The sequence below is a fragment of the Diabrotica undecimpunctata genome, chromosome 4 (assembly GCF_040954645.1).
Source record: "Diabrotica undecimpunctata isolate CICGRU chromosome 4, icDiaUnde3, whole genome shotgun sequence".
Lineage (NCBI taxonomy): Eukaryota > Metazoa > Arthropoda > Insecta > Coleoptera > Chrysomelidae > Diabrotica > Diabrotica undecimpunctata.
In genome coordinates, this window is record NC_092806.1 from 119,844,517 (window position 1) to 119,865,074 (window position 20,558).

At 31.1% G+C, this 20,558-nt stretch overlaps 1 protein-coding gene across 3 annotated transcripts in view; it reads left to right on the top strand.

Moving 5' to 3' along the window:
• The window catches only part of LOC140439922 (uncharacterized), a 180,354-nt gene that overhangs the window by 152,014 nt on the left and 7,782 nt on the right, over positions 1–20,558 (top strand). For all 3 annotated transcript variants that reach the window (XM_072530097.1, XM_072530098.1, XM_072530096.1), the window contains one exon: positions 11,636–11,821. In XM_072530097.1, the coding sequence (XP_072386198.1) occupies positions 11,636–11,821 (186 nt within the window). The remainder of the gene's footprint in view (positions 1–11,635; positions 11,822–20,558) is intronic.

A 20,558-nucleotide genomic window follows, 5' to 3' on the forward strand; every position in this document is an offset into this window, starting at 1 on the left:
GAAACGGTTTTAAGCATTTTTCGATATCAGCTTTTGTTCGTGAGATATAGCCCATTGTAAGTTTTCAAATTGATACACTGTATAGCAAATATGATGAGACTTCAAATTTCAAGAAAATGATTGTTGACCTTGCAAGTATCAAGAAAACTGTGTATGATTGTGCATAACTGTGAATGATTGACATAAAAACATGAATAACTGAAATTTAGGATTTACTTTCTGAAAACTGAGACAAAGTGCGGAAATTTCATACTTATTAGAAACTGGACAGGACTTGGATTTGAGGAACTCTTAAGAACAGCTGAAGATAGACAAACGTTTGCCACCATAACCGCTAACCTCCATTGATGGAGACGGCACTTGAAGAAGAAGAAGGACGAGAGAATAAATCAGGATCAATCCATTACTGTCATATATATAGTGAAATACTATAACCCAAGTATAGTTCGATTCTCGGCACGGAAACGAAATTTTCAATTTCCAAAAAAATATATACAAAACGTTACTGTGCTATGGAGGGCACGCCTGCGTAAGTGGTCGTTAATTCATGTTAAAGACACTTGCGCGACTGAAAACCCTAACACAAGACCTGAGCTACGTCACATGAACTTTTTAACATAAATATAATATTGTCACTCACTAATCTTCATTTTTAGAAATCACAATAATATTCTTTTTATCCTGTGTATCTTTTCTAATCTTGATGTTCTTTTTTTGGCTAATAGTTTGTATATCCATTTGAGCCATTCTTCTTATATTGGATACATTATAAGATTATGGATATTAACGGATTATTAAAGATATATAATTATCTTAACAAGTTATCAAACTACAATATATGTGAGGTTAGAAACAATCTCATTTTAACCGGAGCATAAAATAATAAAGTTTACAAACAGAACAATAGAAACTTCTAATGGTCATAAGAAGTTAAGCTGAATATACTGCATAATGTACTAACTGCAGAATAACTACAAAATATACTAACATATGCAAAGATAAGACGCATACTATAAAAGATCATGTCAGTATTATATTGTTTAGCTATCACAATATGCGTGGTTGGTCTCCCAAAAGAGTTTACCCTGATATTTGGCAATATTAATTGGATTTTGTGAAAATGACGAATCAGGTCGTCGATTTTATACGATTCCAAATGGGTCATATTTTACCGATATAGATGTCTGTTATTTGTCAACCCCCTAACTACCATTACCACAAACCTTTAATTTTTAATGAGGACTTTGCCATGTTTGGTGCAATATTAGACATGTATTTCGATTGGAGAATTCAGACAACTATTTTTTTCATATTAACTTTATTCTTGTGAAAAAGCATCACTTTATTGAAAGTGTTACCTCCTAAAACATGAACGTAATGTTTATGTTTAGATAGCGTCAATTTCAAATTTTTCCCACCACATCGAAAACTACATTAAAACGAAATTTGAAACGCTAATAGGAACTTTATTAAATGTAGCGTAAACAAAAAAAAAACTCAATTATAAATATGTAAATTCATAATTCAAAGCAGTTTATTCATCAGCTATACTTATTTAATTAAATGTTCAAAATAATATCCACCAACGTCCATTCGACTATAAAGGAGCTGTTAAAAATTACGACGAACAGTTTATAGCATTTCATGGGTTACTAGACTACATTCATGCACTTTTTGTCATCTTAGTTCTTTCATTAAGGCAAGAATAGTATTATAAATATTGCTTTTTAAATAAGCATCTATAGGAAGAAGTCCGGGGGAGTTAAATCGGAGGATATTGCTGGCCATTCAATGAAACCTCTGCATATAATCAAATGCATAGGAAACAGTTTATTATGGTATCTTCTTACGTTTATGCTATAATGCGAAATCGTCTTATTAATATCTGTCAAAATGAAATAAACTGTGTCCTCTACCAATTCTAGATATGCCTCTCCGTTCATACATTTAATTTTAATGGCTTTTGGATATGTGTATCATGGAAAAATTTAGGATTTTAATCAGACCAATCACGACAATTTAGAAACGTAACATTTATTTAAAAACAAATAGAATAGATAGAAGGGTTCGATTACTATTTATTTTCTCGGTCATAATCTCACTACTATAGTCGACTGTCTAGATCATCTTTATTTATTTCCTGTGACAAATGTTTTTCGTATGGATGAAATTTGTAATGTTCCTTGATTTAGTTCCAGATCCTTGACCTATTTTTTAGTACCTAATCCTGTTTCCCGTTTCATAAATTATTTTAAATAGTTTTACTACGTATTAATGATGAAGTTACGTATCTTGATGAAGTTGATAAAATAATTTCGCAGTTCTCCTTACACATTTTTCGTTTTCAAAAAATATGAAAATAATTTTAATTCGTTCTGCGACAGAATAGACCAACAGTAAAAAATACTTATTTAATCTTGCTACTAAAACGTCCTACACACGTTCTGACAAAACAAGGGCCCAACGTTGTCGGTCACCACAGTTGGGTGATTTTGTCGGGACATGTGTAGGCCGTTTTAACACTATTAACCACAGTTCAACTAACTAAACTTTTTGCAAATATCTTTAAATGTTGTTTTTAACGTAACCTAAAAAATTTGTCTTTCGCACTAGCAAAACATAGACGTTACATTTAGATTTTAAGAGGTATAACAATTTAATAAATTGATACTTTTTCACAAGAACAGAGTTAATATCATGAATGTCTGAATTCTCCAGCAAAATACGTGTCCAATGCAAATTCAAGTTTTGCGGTACTAGAAGAGAGGAGGTTGACAAATGACAGATATACATATCGTTAAAAGAGGACCCATTTGAAATAAAAATCGATATATTTCAGCATTATCACAAGTATTGCCAAATATCAGGGTAGACTCTTTTGACTGGCCAATCCTGAATACTACTAAATATTTGCACAATAAACAAAATTTCGAACTTGTTTACCCTATATATATATATATATATATATATATATATATATATATATATATATATATATATATATATATATACAAACAACCAGTTTATTAGGGCTGCAGTCAGAAGGTTGGCCGGGATATTAAAGAAACACTCTTTTGACTTTTTGTCTAGCTTTCGAAATTGTTTTATTTCTTTTTCAAGACGCTGTAATATAGATAAAAAGAATATGTAAATATTTACAAAATATCACAATTCTTCAGTGCAACTTACTAGTCGTTGAGATTATTTATAATAAGCTTTGACCCTCAACATTAATAACACAAACGTAAAATAATGGACAAAATACATTCTAAAATTTTGGTAAGGATAGTAAAACTTTGTTTATTCTTTTTAGTAACCGTTCCATAAATTTTCATTCTCAACCTGCATCTAAGATGAAAACAAATTTTTTTTGGCCTTAACAACTAGGATTGCCAACTTGTCGCATATCGAGTTCAGGGACAAGGGACTAAAAAAGTTGAGATCTATACTACTAGAGAACTCCTATCCCATAGGGCTTTTAAATAAACTCATTTTGGGTTCTCCTTTTCCTTCGTAATTTTTTGACAAACAAAATTTTTATAATAATGAGGTCCGACAATTGACATTGATATACAACACATCAGTAATACCAAATAAAATAACTTTTGGTTCCTTACCCTACATTCCAGTTCTGACACTTAAGCTAATTAACATTTTCAAAAATGTTAATGGCTTAAAAATTACAACTTGGAATGTGAAAACGGTATCTTAATTATACACAAAAACAAAGGATCCCTTAACAATACAGGAGTCTTCGAATGTTGTTTATTCTATACCGTGTACCAATTTTAACAACGTATACATCGGAGATTCATCTCGTAATTTGCACGGTAGGGTAATCTCACATCGTAGTGAGATAAAAATCAATAAAATGCATGTACACAGAACATACATTAACTTTGAAACATGAGTTTTGTTTCGAAGATTCCTATATTTTGGCAAAAGAAAAAAAACATTCAAAACGTGTTTTCTTGGAAATGTGTTTCATAAAATCTAGTACATCTTGCATAAATAAAAAGTCTGATATAGATAAACTGAGCAACATTTATTATTTACTGGAAAAACATCAAAAATAAAATTAATATTTACTTATACATATACACTTCACAATACACCTGTATGCATAACAGGTTGCATACCATTAAGACAGGTTTAAAAATTAAAAATTACCCAGTATGGGCCTCTTGATTTTTGAAAAGAAATACAATATTAAGACACCTAATTACATTTTAATCTTATTGTTTTTTATTTCTGTTCTCTATGTATTAGAGTTAAAACACACCATCAAAAGATCTCTTAGAATAAACATAGTTTTACTATCCTTACCAAAATTTTAGAATGTATTTTGTCCATTATTTTATGTTTGTGTTATTAATGTTGAGGGTCAAAGCTTATTATAAATAATCTCAATGACTAGTAAGTTGCACTGACGAATTGTGATATTTTATAAATATTTACTTAAAAAATGAATAAAATAATTCCGAAAGCTAGACAAAAAGTCAAAAGAGTACCTATATGTAAATATTGTAAATAATAGAATTATAAATGCATGTTTGTTCAAATAAATATTATATTTTAATTTCTTGTACATTTTAAGAGACACGAGGCATGATATATATATATATATATATATATATATATATATATATATATATATATATATATATATATATATATATATATATATATATATTACAATAATTGTGTTGTACATTATTGGTACATCTTACTTTACTATTTTAGTGGTAATTTTATATATTTAATAAACAAAATGTTTTTAAGAATTTCTAAATATCTTCTAGAGTGAAATAAAAACCGTTATATATTATCGGAAAATTAAAAATGTATCATTGATGACCAAATAGTAAAAAATAAACATTCGGCAATAAACATTAAAGCAGAAAATGAGACATTTTAGAATGTTTACAAAATCTTGAAACCTATCAACTTTTGATGACTTCAATGAAAATATAAAATTATGCGAGATACCAAAGGTATATAAAGAATTGTTTCGTTAGTTAGACCTTTAAAATTTTAAATCACTGGATTCTGAGGATTTCACACAAATTTTTATTATTTTTTTTTAATATTCAGTTGTGTCTACATCCAAGTTTATGAAATATATGCCGATAATATCTTACCGCATTAAGTTGTTTAAGAAATGGATGAATTATTTTTCTAATTCGTAACTGCCCTAGTAAATCAACTGTATTAAGAAGATACGCACGCAACATCTTAAAAAGAGACAAAAGAGCTTCTACATCGCATATTCTTATTTTCAAAGAAATTTATCAGGCTGTTCATTTATTAGATGATGTTCATTCATTGGTCGATTGATACTATACCTAAAAAAAGATTAGACTTTTTAGAACTAATATTTTTTGAGATCGCGGTGCCCTATTCGGCTAAGGTTAAAAAGCAAACCACTAGATATGTAGTAAATCGATTACTCGTTTTTAAACGCTTAATAAATCGATTATTGTTAAAATCATGCTGTACATTTCCAAGTAAAAAAGACCTTATGTTAAAAACAATTGATTAAGAAATATTTAAATATAAAACAAATAAAGGTTCTTGCTGAGCACATACAATAAATATGTTAGTAATTAATATGAAGTAGATTGTTTATTTATTGATACATACATCAGGCTGGGAAGACTACTATAAAGAACTACTCACAGAAAACCACCCAGATTTCATAGAGACAGACACAGAGCAGGAACAACAACAAAATCAGAATGAAGAACAGATTGAGATAACATTAATCGAAGTAAAGAATGCCATAAAGACTTTAAAGAACAAAAAATCAGGGGGACCAGGAGGAATCGTTAATGAACTAATTAAGTAAGGAACGGACAAACTACACAGAATTATACACGAAATGTTCAGTAACGCTATAAACCTGAACGAAATACCAGATGAATGGTCCAAAGCATATATAACCTCGATACATAAAAATAGAGATAAGAAGAAATGCAGGAACTACAGAGGCATCAGTGTGATAGCATGTATGGGCAGGTTATATGAAAAAATACTGAAAGAAAAACTGGAAAAATCTATCTCAAATAAAATCGGAGAAAATCAGGCGGGGTTTACGGCAGAAAGATCCTGCATAGACCACATATATACACTACAACAATTAATTGAAAAAAAAAATGGCAAAAAATAGACCAGTACACATGGCATTCATAGATTTAAAAAAGGCGTATGACACGGTCCCCAGAAAACAACTATGGAACACAATGAAGAAAATAGGAATAACTCAGAGGTTAATAGAAGCCGTAAAAAACCTTTACAACAACAACAAGATAAGAGTTAAAACCGACAATAAATACTCCAACGAATTTATGATCACAAAAGGCTTATTGCAGGGATGCTCTACATATCCGACACTGTTCAGTATATTCTTTGAACAAATATTAAAACCATGGAAAAGGGAATGTGAAGGGATGGGAATACCAATCCGGGACAACTACTTGTACACATTAAGCTTTGCAGATGACCAAGTGGTAACGCCTCAAGATGAAGAAGATCTGTGCTATATGCTACAAAAATTAGAAAAGGAATACACAAAAAATGGACTAGAAATAAATCTAGAAAAGACCGAATATTTAACAACAGAGCAAGAACCAGTGAGAAACTTGGAAATGGACGATAATAGGGAAATTAACGGCACTGACAAATTGAAATATTTAGGATTCATACTTTTAAAAAATTGAACCACCGAGCAAGAAATAACCAGCAGATTAGCACAGACAAGAACATGTATTAAAACAATGAACGGGGTACTGTGTGATAGACAGATTACCAGAAATACAAAGAAGAGAATTTACCTGAGTAACACCTTGTTACTCAGTATAATGACCTATGGAGCAGAGAATTGGGTAATAAATAAACGAGACAGGTTCAAAATCACAGCAACTGAAATGGAGTTCATGAGAAGTAGCTGCAGAGTGACAAAAATGGATCGCATCAGAAATGAGGAGATAAAACGAAGAATGGCAGTAGAACAAGACATACTTAGCTACATCGAAGAAAAACGTTTAATTTGGTATGGACATGTGAGAAGAACAGATCATACAAGGAGGATAGCAAAGATTTTGGATTGGAGCCCAATAGGAAGGAGGAAAAGAGGTAGACCCCGAAGATCATAGAGGGATGAAGTGGACGAGGCCATGGAAAGACGAGACCTCAGAGATGGAGAATGGCCGAACAGAAAGGACTGGAGACGTTGGCTGAAAGAAGGAAGACGGCGACAGCTGTAAAAATCCTTATATAGATAGATAGACATCAGGCTGTTAAGACCTAGAATTTTTATAAAATACAATCATAAGAATAACTTATTACAACTATTTTAATTAAAACTCAAAGTTAAGTATATACAAAGTTTTCCAGTCTCTCACCTTCACGTTCTTAAGGTATTTCTCCACTTTAATAATCCAGCTCGTTCTGGGCCTATCTCTTCGTCTGGGACCGATTAGTGTCGTGGTAAAAACTAGTTTAGGTATTTTGTTCGCTGCCATTCTTTCTACAAGTCTTAACCATCTGATTCTTTGCAATTTGACGAACTTTGTGATGCTAGGTTCTTTATGCAAAGCCATTAATTCTTGGTTGTTGGTTCTTCTCTCCCACCCGTCTTCTGTCTTCCTTCCTCCGAATACGGGTCTCAATATTTTTCCCATCTTTCCAGAGTACTCTCTTCTTTTTAATTTATCGCAGGCATAAATACAGTCGACTATAAACAGTAATTAGACCCACAGTCTGAAAACTGTGGGTCTAATTACTGTTTTATATATTCGGAGCTTGACTTGTCTAGAAACCTATTTTGAATTCGTTTGAGCTTTTAAACTATCTAATTACTAATTCCCTTCAGCTATTCTGACATCGAGCTCCCATTTCTCTTTTCAATTTTTATCGAATATTACACCCAGGTATTCAAAACTGCCCACCCTTTTAAGAAGTAGATTATTAAAAATCCACGAGGAAATTGGAATTCCTGTAGTGTAGAATTAAGTGAAACCACTAAATATGTGGGTAAAAACCCATTAAATGATATTAAATATGTTAAAGATTTACTGCATGGCAACGCAGGACTTCCAGGGGTTGCTAACCCAGAGGCAGCGTCTAACTATGGGACCTAGGTAGCAACTGAGCTGCTGAGTTGCTGTGTTGTCATGCAATAAATCTATTTAATAATTTGAATTTATAAACAAATATGTAATAATTAACACATTTAATATGATTTTAAGGGTTTTTACCCACATATTTAGTGGCTTCACTCATAGATACCTAGGAACTGCACTGATGATGAGTTATTAGTCCGAAAACGTTCTGTGATGTTGTCCGAAATGGTCTTTTTAGAAGAATTATGTTTACCTTTTATAAAGGAATTTTTAAATAAAAAGTTTTTTAGACTATTTATTTACAAATAAAATTGAATTTTAAATATTTGTTTTTTTTTGTATAAGCATAAGTATTTTATGTAGGAGGTACTAATATTGTATATATATTTATTGCATGAAAATTATCTATAAAGTGTACATACAATTATAAAAATTATTAGTCTTTTTATGACTGTCATTAAGTTAAGTACTTATTAAGTTATGGTCGGAAAGAAATATAAGAATATATAAATGTAAACAGTAATATAGGCATGTAACAATAGGATATAAATTCTGCAACAAACAAAAGATTCTAAAAATAAATTTTATGCATTAATTCTGGTACAATAAGACAGTAAAATGTTGATGCAAGACGATAAAGAATATAAATATAAATTATCCCGAAAATCAATCAATGTATTATTATATTAAACACAAATATACGATTACGGAGATGCTGTGGTATGAGTATTTTTTTCTAGTGTGGGGAAATATGAGTCTACAACTCTACAACAAAACTGCGAGGCCATAAAACAGTAGTCAGGCCCATAGTAAGTTATGGGTGTGGAAAATAGTTCATAACACAGAAAACTGCCAATACATAACAATATACAATGTGTTAGACGTGTTGGAAAGCGATATATTATAGACCAGAGAAATAGCAAATTAAAAGCATTTTTCATGACACTCTTTAATACAGGTATCTCACAACTGCTTTTAATAAATTTGGTAATAGCAATATGTAATAAACAAAATATAAAAAAAATTAAACGTCATTTCTACTCATAAATAATATATAAACCATGTAAGATCGGTATTCGATTTTAAATACTAAAGCTGAAGAGTGGTAAATTATGAATGAAAATGACAAAATTAAGGTTTGATATTTTATTTTTGTTAATTTTTTGCTTAATTATTGCAAAACTAGCTTCAGAAGTCAATTTTTTAAAAAAACTATAATAACTTTTCTAAAAATTCACAAGAAACTAATTTCGTATGATTATAGGGACAATATCATGTATTCAGTCATACAAATTTTAAAAAGTTTCACTTAACAGTTATAGTTATTTCAAAATTGAAATTATTTATCCCAGAAAGCTTTTATCTACAACTTTATTATGAGTCGACTATTATAAGGTTTATGTGAATAACGTAGAAACCGAGTTAGCCCTTTTTTAATTTCTCGATCTTACTATTTCAAAAACTGACTTCATAACTTCAAATTTATAACAGTTGCAATGTCTCCGGTTGTAATCAACAAAAATTGATGTTTTTTTTTAATTTGGAGTACCCCGTTGCATAACAAACGTTGCATGTTACGATGCAAAACAAAAATAGCTCACTTGAGAAACGCACTCTGCCGAACACTGTAGTAACTAATGATAATAAAAATTTGTGGAAGTATTGAAAACAGAAGTTTTCAGTGTTTTATTTGCTTGATAAAATGAACTTTCATTAAATAACGGTCGAATCCATTACATATTCAAAAAGCGATCTCACATTGTTTTGTATATTGTTAAGTAAAAAATGACGTTTAATCTTTTGCATATTTTCTTTATAACATATTGTTATGACCAAATTTATTAAAAGCAGTTATTAGATACCTGTATCAACGTATGTATAAAATATTTATCAAAGAGTGTCTTGGGAAAATCGTTACTACTTCTTCCGTGTATTATGGAGGACATTGAGCCTAATTAGCGCAAATAACAACTAGCGAATTAGAAATAATAAAGAAATATATATATATATATATATATATATATATATATATATATATATATATATATATATATATAAAATATGTCACTTGTTATAATAGTATAAAGAATTAATACCAGTACAGTACACTAGGGTACATCGATTACGGTGGACACGTCACGTGGTCCGGATTCACGAGAAAAGAATCCCCAGATAATTACTAAAGGCAAGAATGCACAGAAAAAGACCTGTTCGCACACCAAAAGAGATGGGAGGACGAAGTAGATGGGGATGCCAAAAATCTCCTTAAAACACGTTCAAAGTAAAGAACAGCTGTATATCGAGATATTTGGAGAAGCTTACTGAGTGCTTACTTTGGAGACTAAGAAGGCCCGACTTGTGCTGTATTGCCATTGGATGGATGCATGAGAAAATACGAATTAAACCTGGATGCAATAGAAAAAAATTATTTTATTACAATGCCACTCATTAGGATAATTCTAAAGATATCGTTTTTCAAGTTTCCAGTATAGAAATCATATCGATCATAGAAATCATAAAACTGCTCTGTAGATATGATTGACAAAATAAACGAAAATAAGCGAATTACAGGAAAGACTTATCAAAAAAAATGGATCAATGATATTAGAGATAGAGAAAGGTTTGAATGAAAATGCGTTGTAGAATAATATACGTAACTATTTTCACCCCTCGCTATCTTATAATTCTAATTTTATGTTACTATTATTTTCTTCTTTGCTCATATTAAACGTTTAAACAACTTTTAAATTTTACTAAGCCTTAAGTTTATTAAAGTATTTTTCTATTTCTGCTATCCGCCTTATATTCCAAATTAAATCCACATTATTCTATCTTTTAACGAATGTATATATTTACCGAACATTACCCTCAGGTATGTTTAAGTAAAGTACCAATAGAACAATCTACTAGCACAAAATGCTTAGGTATTTACTCAGACCACAAACTTACTAGTAAAAGCCACATTACCAGAAAATCCAAAAAAAGATATCAAAATAAAGGAGGTGGATCGGCTAATCAGCAGAAAGTCCTGCCTAGTTCTAGAGAATAAAGTTTTTGTTTATAAAACAATATTTAGATCAAATAGGCTATACAGAGTAGAACTTAGAATAATAGAGGATTCATAACAGATAACTAGTCAAATGTTACAGCAAGTTCACCTTGCCCGTTCTTCTCGCATTCTCCGTTTGAATAAATCTGTGTGTAATTCCTCTACCTCTGTCAATATCGTGTGAAGTGTAGGTCCAGATCAATATCTTTGTAATTTTTCTTAAATCTGAAAGCATAATTAAAACAAAACTTTAAATTTACGTTTTCATACTGAGTACATATTGTAAATATTTATACTTTAAGTAAATATATATTTGTACAAAGCAATAGTTTTATTGGGTATTACACATTTTTCTAACCAAATCTAAGCACCTAAAAATCGGTAACAATGGAACGTTGTTGTGATTTGTTTGTAGTTTTATGAAAAATACATGATAATTTAATACTTTTATTTTTTTAAACAGCTGGTAGCTGGATCCGGAGCAACAGAAGAATCAGATGAAAAAGCCAATTCACCAGATGGCGTTGATGGTGAAGGTAACCAGAAAAGCGCAGATCACCAATACAGCGAAGGCATTCCCGGACCTATCACTAGATTACTTGTCATAGCTAATAGAGGAGTAGCCAATTTAATCCAAGATTTAATTCTCGTAAGTCCTTTCTCATTATAACATATTATTCTTTAATTCTTAAATTTTTTAAAATAAATTTAGAGAAAAATACATTTTATAAAAAGAAAATTAAACGAAATTCGTATTAAAAAGAATATCACGATAATAGATACGATCCAATACAAATATTGGCACGATTTAGAAAGCATTCTGCAAACAAACTCTACCAAATGGTTCTATTTTAAAATCTTGCGCAAAGGATTTTGGCGATAATTTTTTTTTAAATGATATTGGAGTTGCACAATAAGTCATAAAATATGCAATGCTGGCTTTAGGTGCAAAAATTACACATTGTAAAAAAAACAAATCACATTTAACAAAAATCATGATTCGAAGTTAAAATGGAAATAAGCAAAGCGCTTTTCCAAAGCATAATATAAATGGCGCAGTAGAGAATTATGAAAGAGAGAATACGAATATACAAAAGAGAGTGAAGACGACCATTGACATAACAATATTCATTGTTAAAAGTAAAACATCTTATCATGAACTTCAAACCAGTAAGCCCACGAATATGTTATGTGAGAGTAAATGATAAGTTTTTTAACATCTGTCTAATAAACTTTAGATGCCCCAACCGAAGACAAAGAAGGGGATAACAAATAACAATGGTATGACGAAGTAGAGACCATGTACGACAGATGTCCCAAAAACGACATTAAGATCGTAATTGGAGATATTAATGCAAAAATAGGGAAAGAAAAATACAGTGCTCATAATATCACCAACGACAATGGAAGTAGAATAATAGGAATTGCAGCTTCCAAGGGCATAGTAATTGGAAGTACCTACTTCCATAAAAAATACCAATAAGGTAACATGGATATTAGGTCACATCCTAATAGAAACCAAGCACTTTTCTAATCCAATGGATGTACGTACTTATCGTGGGGCCAATATATATCCAGACCACTTCTTGATTGGCGCAAAAATAAGAGCAAGAATTTCAAACACAAAAAAGGGCAAGAAAAGAAAAGAAAAAATTACATTAAAAATGAAAACACAATAGATGAGGATTTAGCAACTAGCGAGCAATGGGATATAATGTAGAAGAACAATTAAGTAAGCAAAAGAGGTTAGTCTTTGTATGTGGATATATTTTATTTTATAAAAACCCTTAAAAGGGCAACATTACAAGCACGAACGTTTTCGGAACAACTGTTCCATCATCAGGTTAAAATGCAGGTTAACATGCCTGAGCCACCAAAATATTTGGGTAAAAACCCTTTAAAATGAAAAATGTTACCAAAGATTGTACATGATGTTTATAATATTATGTGATGTTTAATATTTTAATTAGATTTTACTTCAGGTAACATACACCCATGCTTAAGTGAGTTCCAGTGTCCGGAGAGTAAACCTCTTCAAACGGACTACGGTTGGCAACTCGGTTGAATTATTTTCCTTGTGGATTTAATTAAGTAAGCGGCAGATGACGTCCTAGAACCAGAAGAACCCACTCCACGCAACGGTTGGTTCTATAATGAATGTGAAGATACCACGAAAAGAAAAAAATATACGTATAAATTTATGCAACAAAGAAGAACACGGAATAAGGAGCAAACGTACAAGTATGAGTAAAATAATCTACAGAGTGCAAATACAAGGCGATCTGTCACAAACCTTTAAAACATATGCGGTGTTACGACAAGGAGATACGCTGGCGTGTCTTCTCTTTAATATAGCATTAGAAAAGACTAAAAGAGATGGCAATATGGATTTGATCGCATGCACCATACGAGGACTTAAAGAAATGGTTTCTAAATACTTGACAGGCTCACAAAATATGGGGCTTAAAATAAACGAGAAAAAACCAAAATATTAATAAACCAAAATATAAACCAAAAGCGTCGGTACCAAATAACAAAGATAGAGTTAGAAACGCCAAAGAAAACTTTAGCATAGAGCACTATAAATTTGAAGCAATAAATAAGTTTACCTATCTGGGTTCTTTCTTAACAAGCGATAATGACACATCTGCAGAAGTAAAACGAAGTGAATGATACCGAATAAATGTAATTTTGGACTAATTCAGCAGCTTAAAAAACAGAAATTCAAACCAAAAAAACAAATTAACAGTATATAGAACACTCATCCTACCAGTGCTGACATATGGGTCAGAAACATGGGATATCTCAACGACAGACACAAATCGTCTGCTCGTCTTCGAAAGGAAGATACTACGCAGAATAATGGACAAAATCTGTGAGAATGATATTTGGAGAAGGTGATATAATTTCGAGTTGTACGAGAAGTATAAAGAAATAGTTAATGATAGAGATGTAATAACTTTCATAAAAATAGGTAGGCTTAGATGGGCTGGACATGCAACACGTGTTCAGATCAAATAAAAATTAATCACACAAACGAACCCTATTAGTGGCACCAGTAGGAAAAAGGAGTAGAGGTAGACCTAGACTGTTGTGGAGAAATGGTGTGGACGGTGGCCTATTATACTAGTGAGCATTGCTGATTTAGTAATACGATATTGGATATCGGATATATGATTATTATTTAAAAGGTTGTCAAAATTCATAAATTAAGTTTTTTAAATAGGTAAAACGAAATAAGAATAAGACTTACTCACAATCAATTAATTGTACCAGTAACGATCGGTTTCACATACTATAATTTTCTATGCATCTTCAGGTCAACGATACATGGTAAACTAAATGCTAAAAATATAATAATCCGTATTAGGGTGCTGTCTGGTACAGAATATATAGCAATTATGCCAGTATTATATGTGTGTGAATATTAAATATAAATTTAACTTGATTAAATAAAAAAAGTGAAAAATTATTTAATAAAATTAAAATTAAAATGAGTAAGTAAAATGTATTTAATTTAATTTCAATGCTACTAAGTCATTTTTCACTTAATTTTTTATTTATTCAATTTAAATTTATATCTAATAATCACACACATATAATATTAGCATAATTGCTGTATATTTTGTACCAGACAGCACCCTAATACGGGATATTATATTTTCAGCATTTAGTTTACCATGAACCGTTGATCTGAAGATGCATAGCATAGTATGCGACACCGATCGTTGGTGGTAGAATAAATTGATTGTGAGTAAGTCTTTTTCTTATTTTTTTATTTTGATCTATTTGAAATGGACTTACACAGGCAACATATTCAAGATTTAAGTTTTCAAATATATTATCCGTACAATTTAAAATTAATGGAATCTGCTGAGTGCTCCTTAGTTATAATAAAGAAATATAGAACCACGTACTATAAGCTCACGTAACATTGTGTATACAAAGACAAATTCTAGCAAGGTTTTTATTTTGCAACAAAATTCTTAGTTGTTTATAGAGAGTAATGTACAAAAAAAAACATCAAATAAGCTGTAGAAAGTTAGACCCAATAATCTAATGAAATAGAAAAATAGGCCAATATGATTAAATTGCACTCTACTAAAAACAATTCAGGAAACATGTTGATAAATTCTAATTTTCAAAATGTAAAGAAAAAGTTGAGTAAGTTTAATCTAGTGTCTGAAAAAGTATTTAACACTTTTAACTATTTAACAAATTAACACAGTGGATTCAAATTTTTTCATTATTTTTTTTAATTGAACGGAATAGAATAATATATATATATATAGATATATATATATATATATATATATATATATATATATATATATATATATATATATATATATATATATATATATATATATAAAATTAGCAAACTTTCTCTGGGATCTTTCCCAGAAATTCCCACTTCTCCAAGAAATTAACGCACCACTTCAATAAATCAATTTTATTTACAAACAGGCAAGGAGTAAGTAATAAAACTTGACCAGATTTATTTTACATTTTATTAGTAATTATAACAATTTGTCTAATCATCAGAAAATGTTGAAGTACAGGAGAAAAAAAAATAAAATAAAAAATTCTAAAAAAATAATAATAAGAAAAGTAAACTAAATATTGTTCTGAAGCTATTTTCTTGTGGCATGTTAAAGTAATTACTATTTAAATGGGAATAAGCCACAATTAAAGGTTAAAGTACGTTTATTGACGTTTCAATTTCCACTTTCCAGAACGATTTCCGAAGTGGAAATTGAAACGTCAATAAACGTACTTTAACCTTTAATTGTGGCTTATTCCCATTTAAATAGTAATTAAGTAAACTAAAATATGAAAAAAAGATCGGTGTCGCTCTTAATCGCCTACCAAGGATATCTTAAAAATTTTTAATCGGATTTAAATCCGGACTATGTGCTGGCCATTCCATAGTGTTAATTTCTACCTCTTCTAGATAATTTCTGATGATCTGTGCAGCGTGAGGTCTGGCATTACCTTGCATTAGTAAGAAATTTTCACCGATATAAGGAGCGAATGGTACTATGTACATGTTGCTCCAGGATCTCCAATATGTACCTTTCAGCTGTAACAGTTCCATTTTGTATGACCACTAGGTCCGTTGCGGTCAAAAGAAATACCACCCCACACCATAACGGATCCTCCAACAAAAAATGTGGTGTGTGAGAAGTTACACTGACCATATCGTTCGTTGGGTCGTTGCAACACACGAACACGTCTGTCGTTATTGTACAAATAAAATTGGGATTCGTCAGTAAATAGCACTCGTTCCCAGTCAGCCTCTAACCAATTAACGTGTTCTCTGGCAAAATGTAGTCTCTGGCGCTGGCGAACAGTTTCAGTACTAATTTGTATAGCATGCACGTCTCTAAGCTGAATTTGTAGACTTCGATGTGTTACAAAACGTTGTCGAAAAGCAGAAATTCTTAAAAATCGATCTTGAATAGGGGTAGTTACCCGGTTTCGTCCTTGCCCTGGTCTGCGAGTATGATCCCCTGTTTCGAGGAATCTTTCTAATACCCGTGAGACGGATGTGTGGCACACAATAAACCCACAACCAATTCTTCGGTAACTCCAACCTTCTTTCGACAGTATCACTGCTTGGGCACATTCATCTCGGGTTAAATTACGTGATTGACGCTCCATAATAAATACAATTAACATTAATCAACAAGTATATTTATAGAATTAGAACATTTTTTGTATTTTTATTGCAAAATATAACATTACAATGGAAATTCTTATTTACGCTAATAAAATATTTTAATATTTCAAAGTGGTGTGTTAATTTCTTGGAGAAGTGTATTAATTAGATACATGGACGCCATATTTAGAATTAGACCAGATGGAAAATTGGAATTTATTAAATTTCAACCAAATTATATCCACAAACAATTTAACTTACAGTGGTAAGGGTCAAAAAATATTTTTTTTAAATGGCATAATGACTAAACTAACAACGACTCTTGAGGAAATACAATTTACCATAAAACAACACACACAGACAGAGCTATGTATACGCACTACTAGATCATGACCCATCATAAATACATCACCCCTATTATAAGATCCCTACAGCTTGATGAATCAAACAAATAACAAGAACTGGCTAAAATAAAGCACGTCTGAGATAAAATGGCTGCAAGCAAACACCATAGCAAAACTTCATAGAAACAAAGACAACAACGACAATAAAGATGGTATAGAAATTAAATAAAAAATATTCTTACCTTCTATTTTTCTTTAATATCTATTTATATAGTTCTATGGGTTTTTTCCTGGTAGGCTTAACGTGTAAATTCTTCTCCTTTTTCCAGGGTCGAAAGCGACAGTAACAGCAGGATTAGTCCGATTCTAATATATAGCGTAATGCTATATCCCTCATCCTGCGAGAGAAGTAAAGAAAAAAACAAATAAGGTAGTTAGGATACACAATACCTTAGATATGCAATATGAAACAACAATGCATAGGAACTGTATAAACTTGAGCAACCTAAACCAGACCTAGAATATGACAGTCAAAAAAACTGGAACAATATTAATAAACACTTCTAAAACTTCTACTATTTCCAAAATTTTACTAACTATAAACTATCTAATAAAAATATTAAAAACCAAGACTAAGTAGAAAAATTTCAAAAATTGTAAATTAATAAGATAAAAAACATTATTAACACAAATACGAGGAAGTATGAACGCTAGAAATCTTCATCGCTAATATAACATTTCACTATTATAACTTAGATATACATATATCTATTAAAACTATAACTTAAGATAATTATCTATTAAAACTCCTACTAACCCGAATAGATGCAGCTATAAGTAACGTAAATTCAGTTACAGAAAACCGGTTAGCCATGTTTACGGATTCTTGTGATCTTTCTTTGATCCCTTGTTGTCTTTTACAGGTTTCTTATTAGGTCTTATAATTTATCCTTTTGTTTTAGCTTGTCTAGTAACAAAAGACGAGCTAATTTTATAGATAGCCTTATTTAAATGTCTTCCTTACAGGCTCTCGAATGTACGTTCAACTAAAGGGATTAGTTTTACCGTAACACCATTTCTTCGTTTCTTAGTTATTGCATTAAGGTTATAATTCTGTATCTCTTAGAATCGGAGGATCTTGTCTGCAGGGGGTTTTTCAGATTATCAAGAAAATTGGTCATGAGAATCTGAGAATGAGTAATGTCACTCTCCTTTTCTGGTCTAAGTGAAATTCCAATTTATGACTGAAGCTCCTAAAATACTCTTAGAAACTTAACTCGATTTATTAGCACAAAACAATAGCAGCAAGCCTGATTTAAACCGTAAGTTGCTGAATCAGCCTTTGACCTTTGGATCGAACTTTAATATGTTTTTTACAATCATTTCTTTCATGACTAGTTTCATTTTGTATTGTTTCGTATATAGCTAATGAAAGCTGGGTGTTGCCTGATACTATACGAGGGGTACAGATAATCGCAATTAAGCAATCCCGTAGATCTGCAATGATTTCTATGCAGTGCATAGATTTCTACTCACGCTGTCTGGCCATTGTCTTGAGGTAAGATTTTTCTGTGCTCTTCTGATTTTCTGCTTTCCGATATACTTCGTTGATTAATTAAGGCAAACTTCATTAACAGTTAAGACTTTCTCATTAACCACCTAGTTACCCATATGGTATATACTAGCCATATAGTATTTTTTTTATTTCTGAAGCACACCTAAATAATAGTACAGTTACCATCTAGTTACTCCTGTTAGATTACTGTGTTATTTTTTCAGACATTCCTTCCTTTTCTATACGTACACCACATAAGAAAACTTTACTCTAAAACAAAAATACAGGTCAAGAAACTGAATAAATATGTCAGGGGTATTCGAGGAAAGAGCAGCAGTAAGATCTAATAATATTGCCATATACAAAACCTACCTAGGCAACTAGTGAAAAAAATATAAATAAGACAGAAGCAAATATCAAAAAATACATAAGAAATTATATATCGAGGAAAAAAGATACAAAGATAAAAACGTTAAAAAAGATAAGAAAAGATAAAAAGAGGAATTCACTACATAAATGATAAATAAGTGAAATAATAGAAGACTGCGTCATGTGATAATTATGTAAATAGATGGTCAGATAAAGTCCATTGCAAAATCCAACAAGATATACAGATATTCAAGCAGAAAATTGGATATACATGGTGGCACAAAAATATTAGTTACACATTATTATTCCACGATTTATGGAAAGAAAATAAATAGATTTTTCCTAACTTATCTTCATGCAAAAGCGCACCCAAAAAAAGGTACGGGGTATTAAAGTTACAAAATACAACCGAGATTTTTAATATTGCTCCAAAACAGTTTAAAATTTTTTTATGAAAATTTATAGTAGAAAAGTAGCGAAAATATTTTTTCTGATTTTTCTAGATGCTTAGAACGGGCCTCCAAACCTTTTCCCCTCAATTGTTTATAAAATTTCCATCCCGTTCATTTTCTCCTAAAAGTCAATTACGTAATAATGTACGTTTCGAATTGTCTTGTGGAAGTAATTCTTGAACTGCTCTTACATGGTAGGGGCGAGGTAACTTTTCCTTAACCGTTCTTCACACTTTCATACAAAATATCCTTAATTCAGCAGTATTTACCCTTATCATTTTTTTTATGCTCATCAATAAGATCCAGAATAGCATTATTATTTGTCACAGAGTGACCAGTTATCACGGACGTGTTTTTGTAAAGTCGGTAAAAGGTGCGTCGGAGCAGGTAAAACGATTTGTAACAAAATCTGACAGAATGTGTGCAATTGTAAAAAAAGAAAAATAGAATACGATATCGCTGATAAATATACACGCTTCAACAGAAAAAAAGAGGAGAAGTGAAAGATGAATTTTATGAAGAATTTGAGTCATTGTCTAAAGAAATGCTATCAATTATCTTGCTAAAGAGACTCACACCATATTCGGAAGATATTCTAGGCGACTACCAATGCGGCTTTCGTGCTGGAAGGTTAACTATAGATCAGATATTTACCATCCGACAAATATTAGAGAAAAACTGGGAATTCAACCGCGATGTACACCAAATTTTCATAGCTTTCCAGCAAGCATATGATTCCATAAAAAGAAGCAAATTGTGGATAGCAATGTTAGAAATGGGAATACCAAGAAAATTAGTTGAATTAACGCAAATGTGCGTGACAGACTCATATGCGCAAGTAAATATAGGAAGCAGAACATCGGTGCCACTTGGTATAAATTCAGAACTTAGGTAGGAAGACCCCTTGTCACCGTTGCTGTTCAATTTTGCTTTAGAATATGCAATAAGTAAAATATCGTCTGAGTTGACAGGAGGATTTGCTGATCGAGGATCAAAACTGTTGC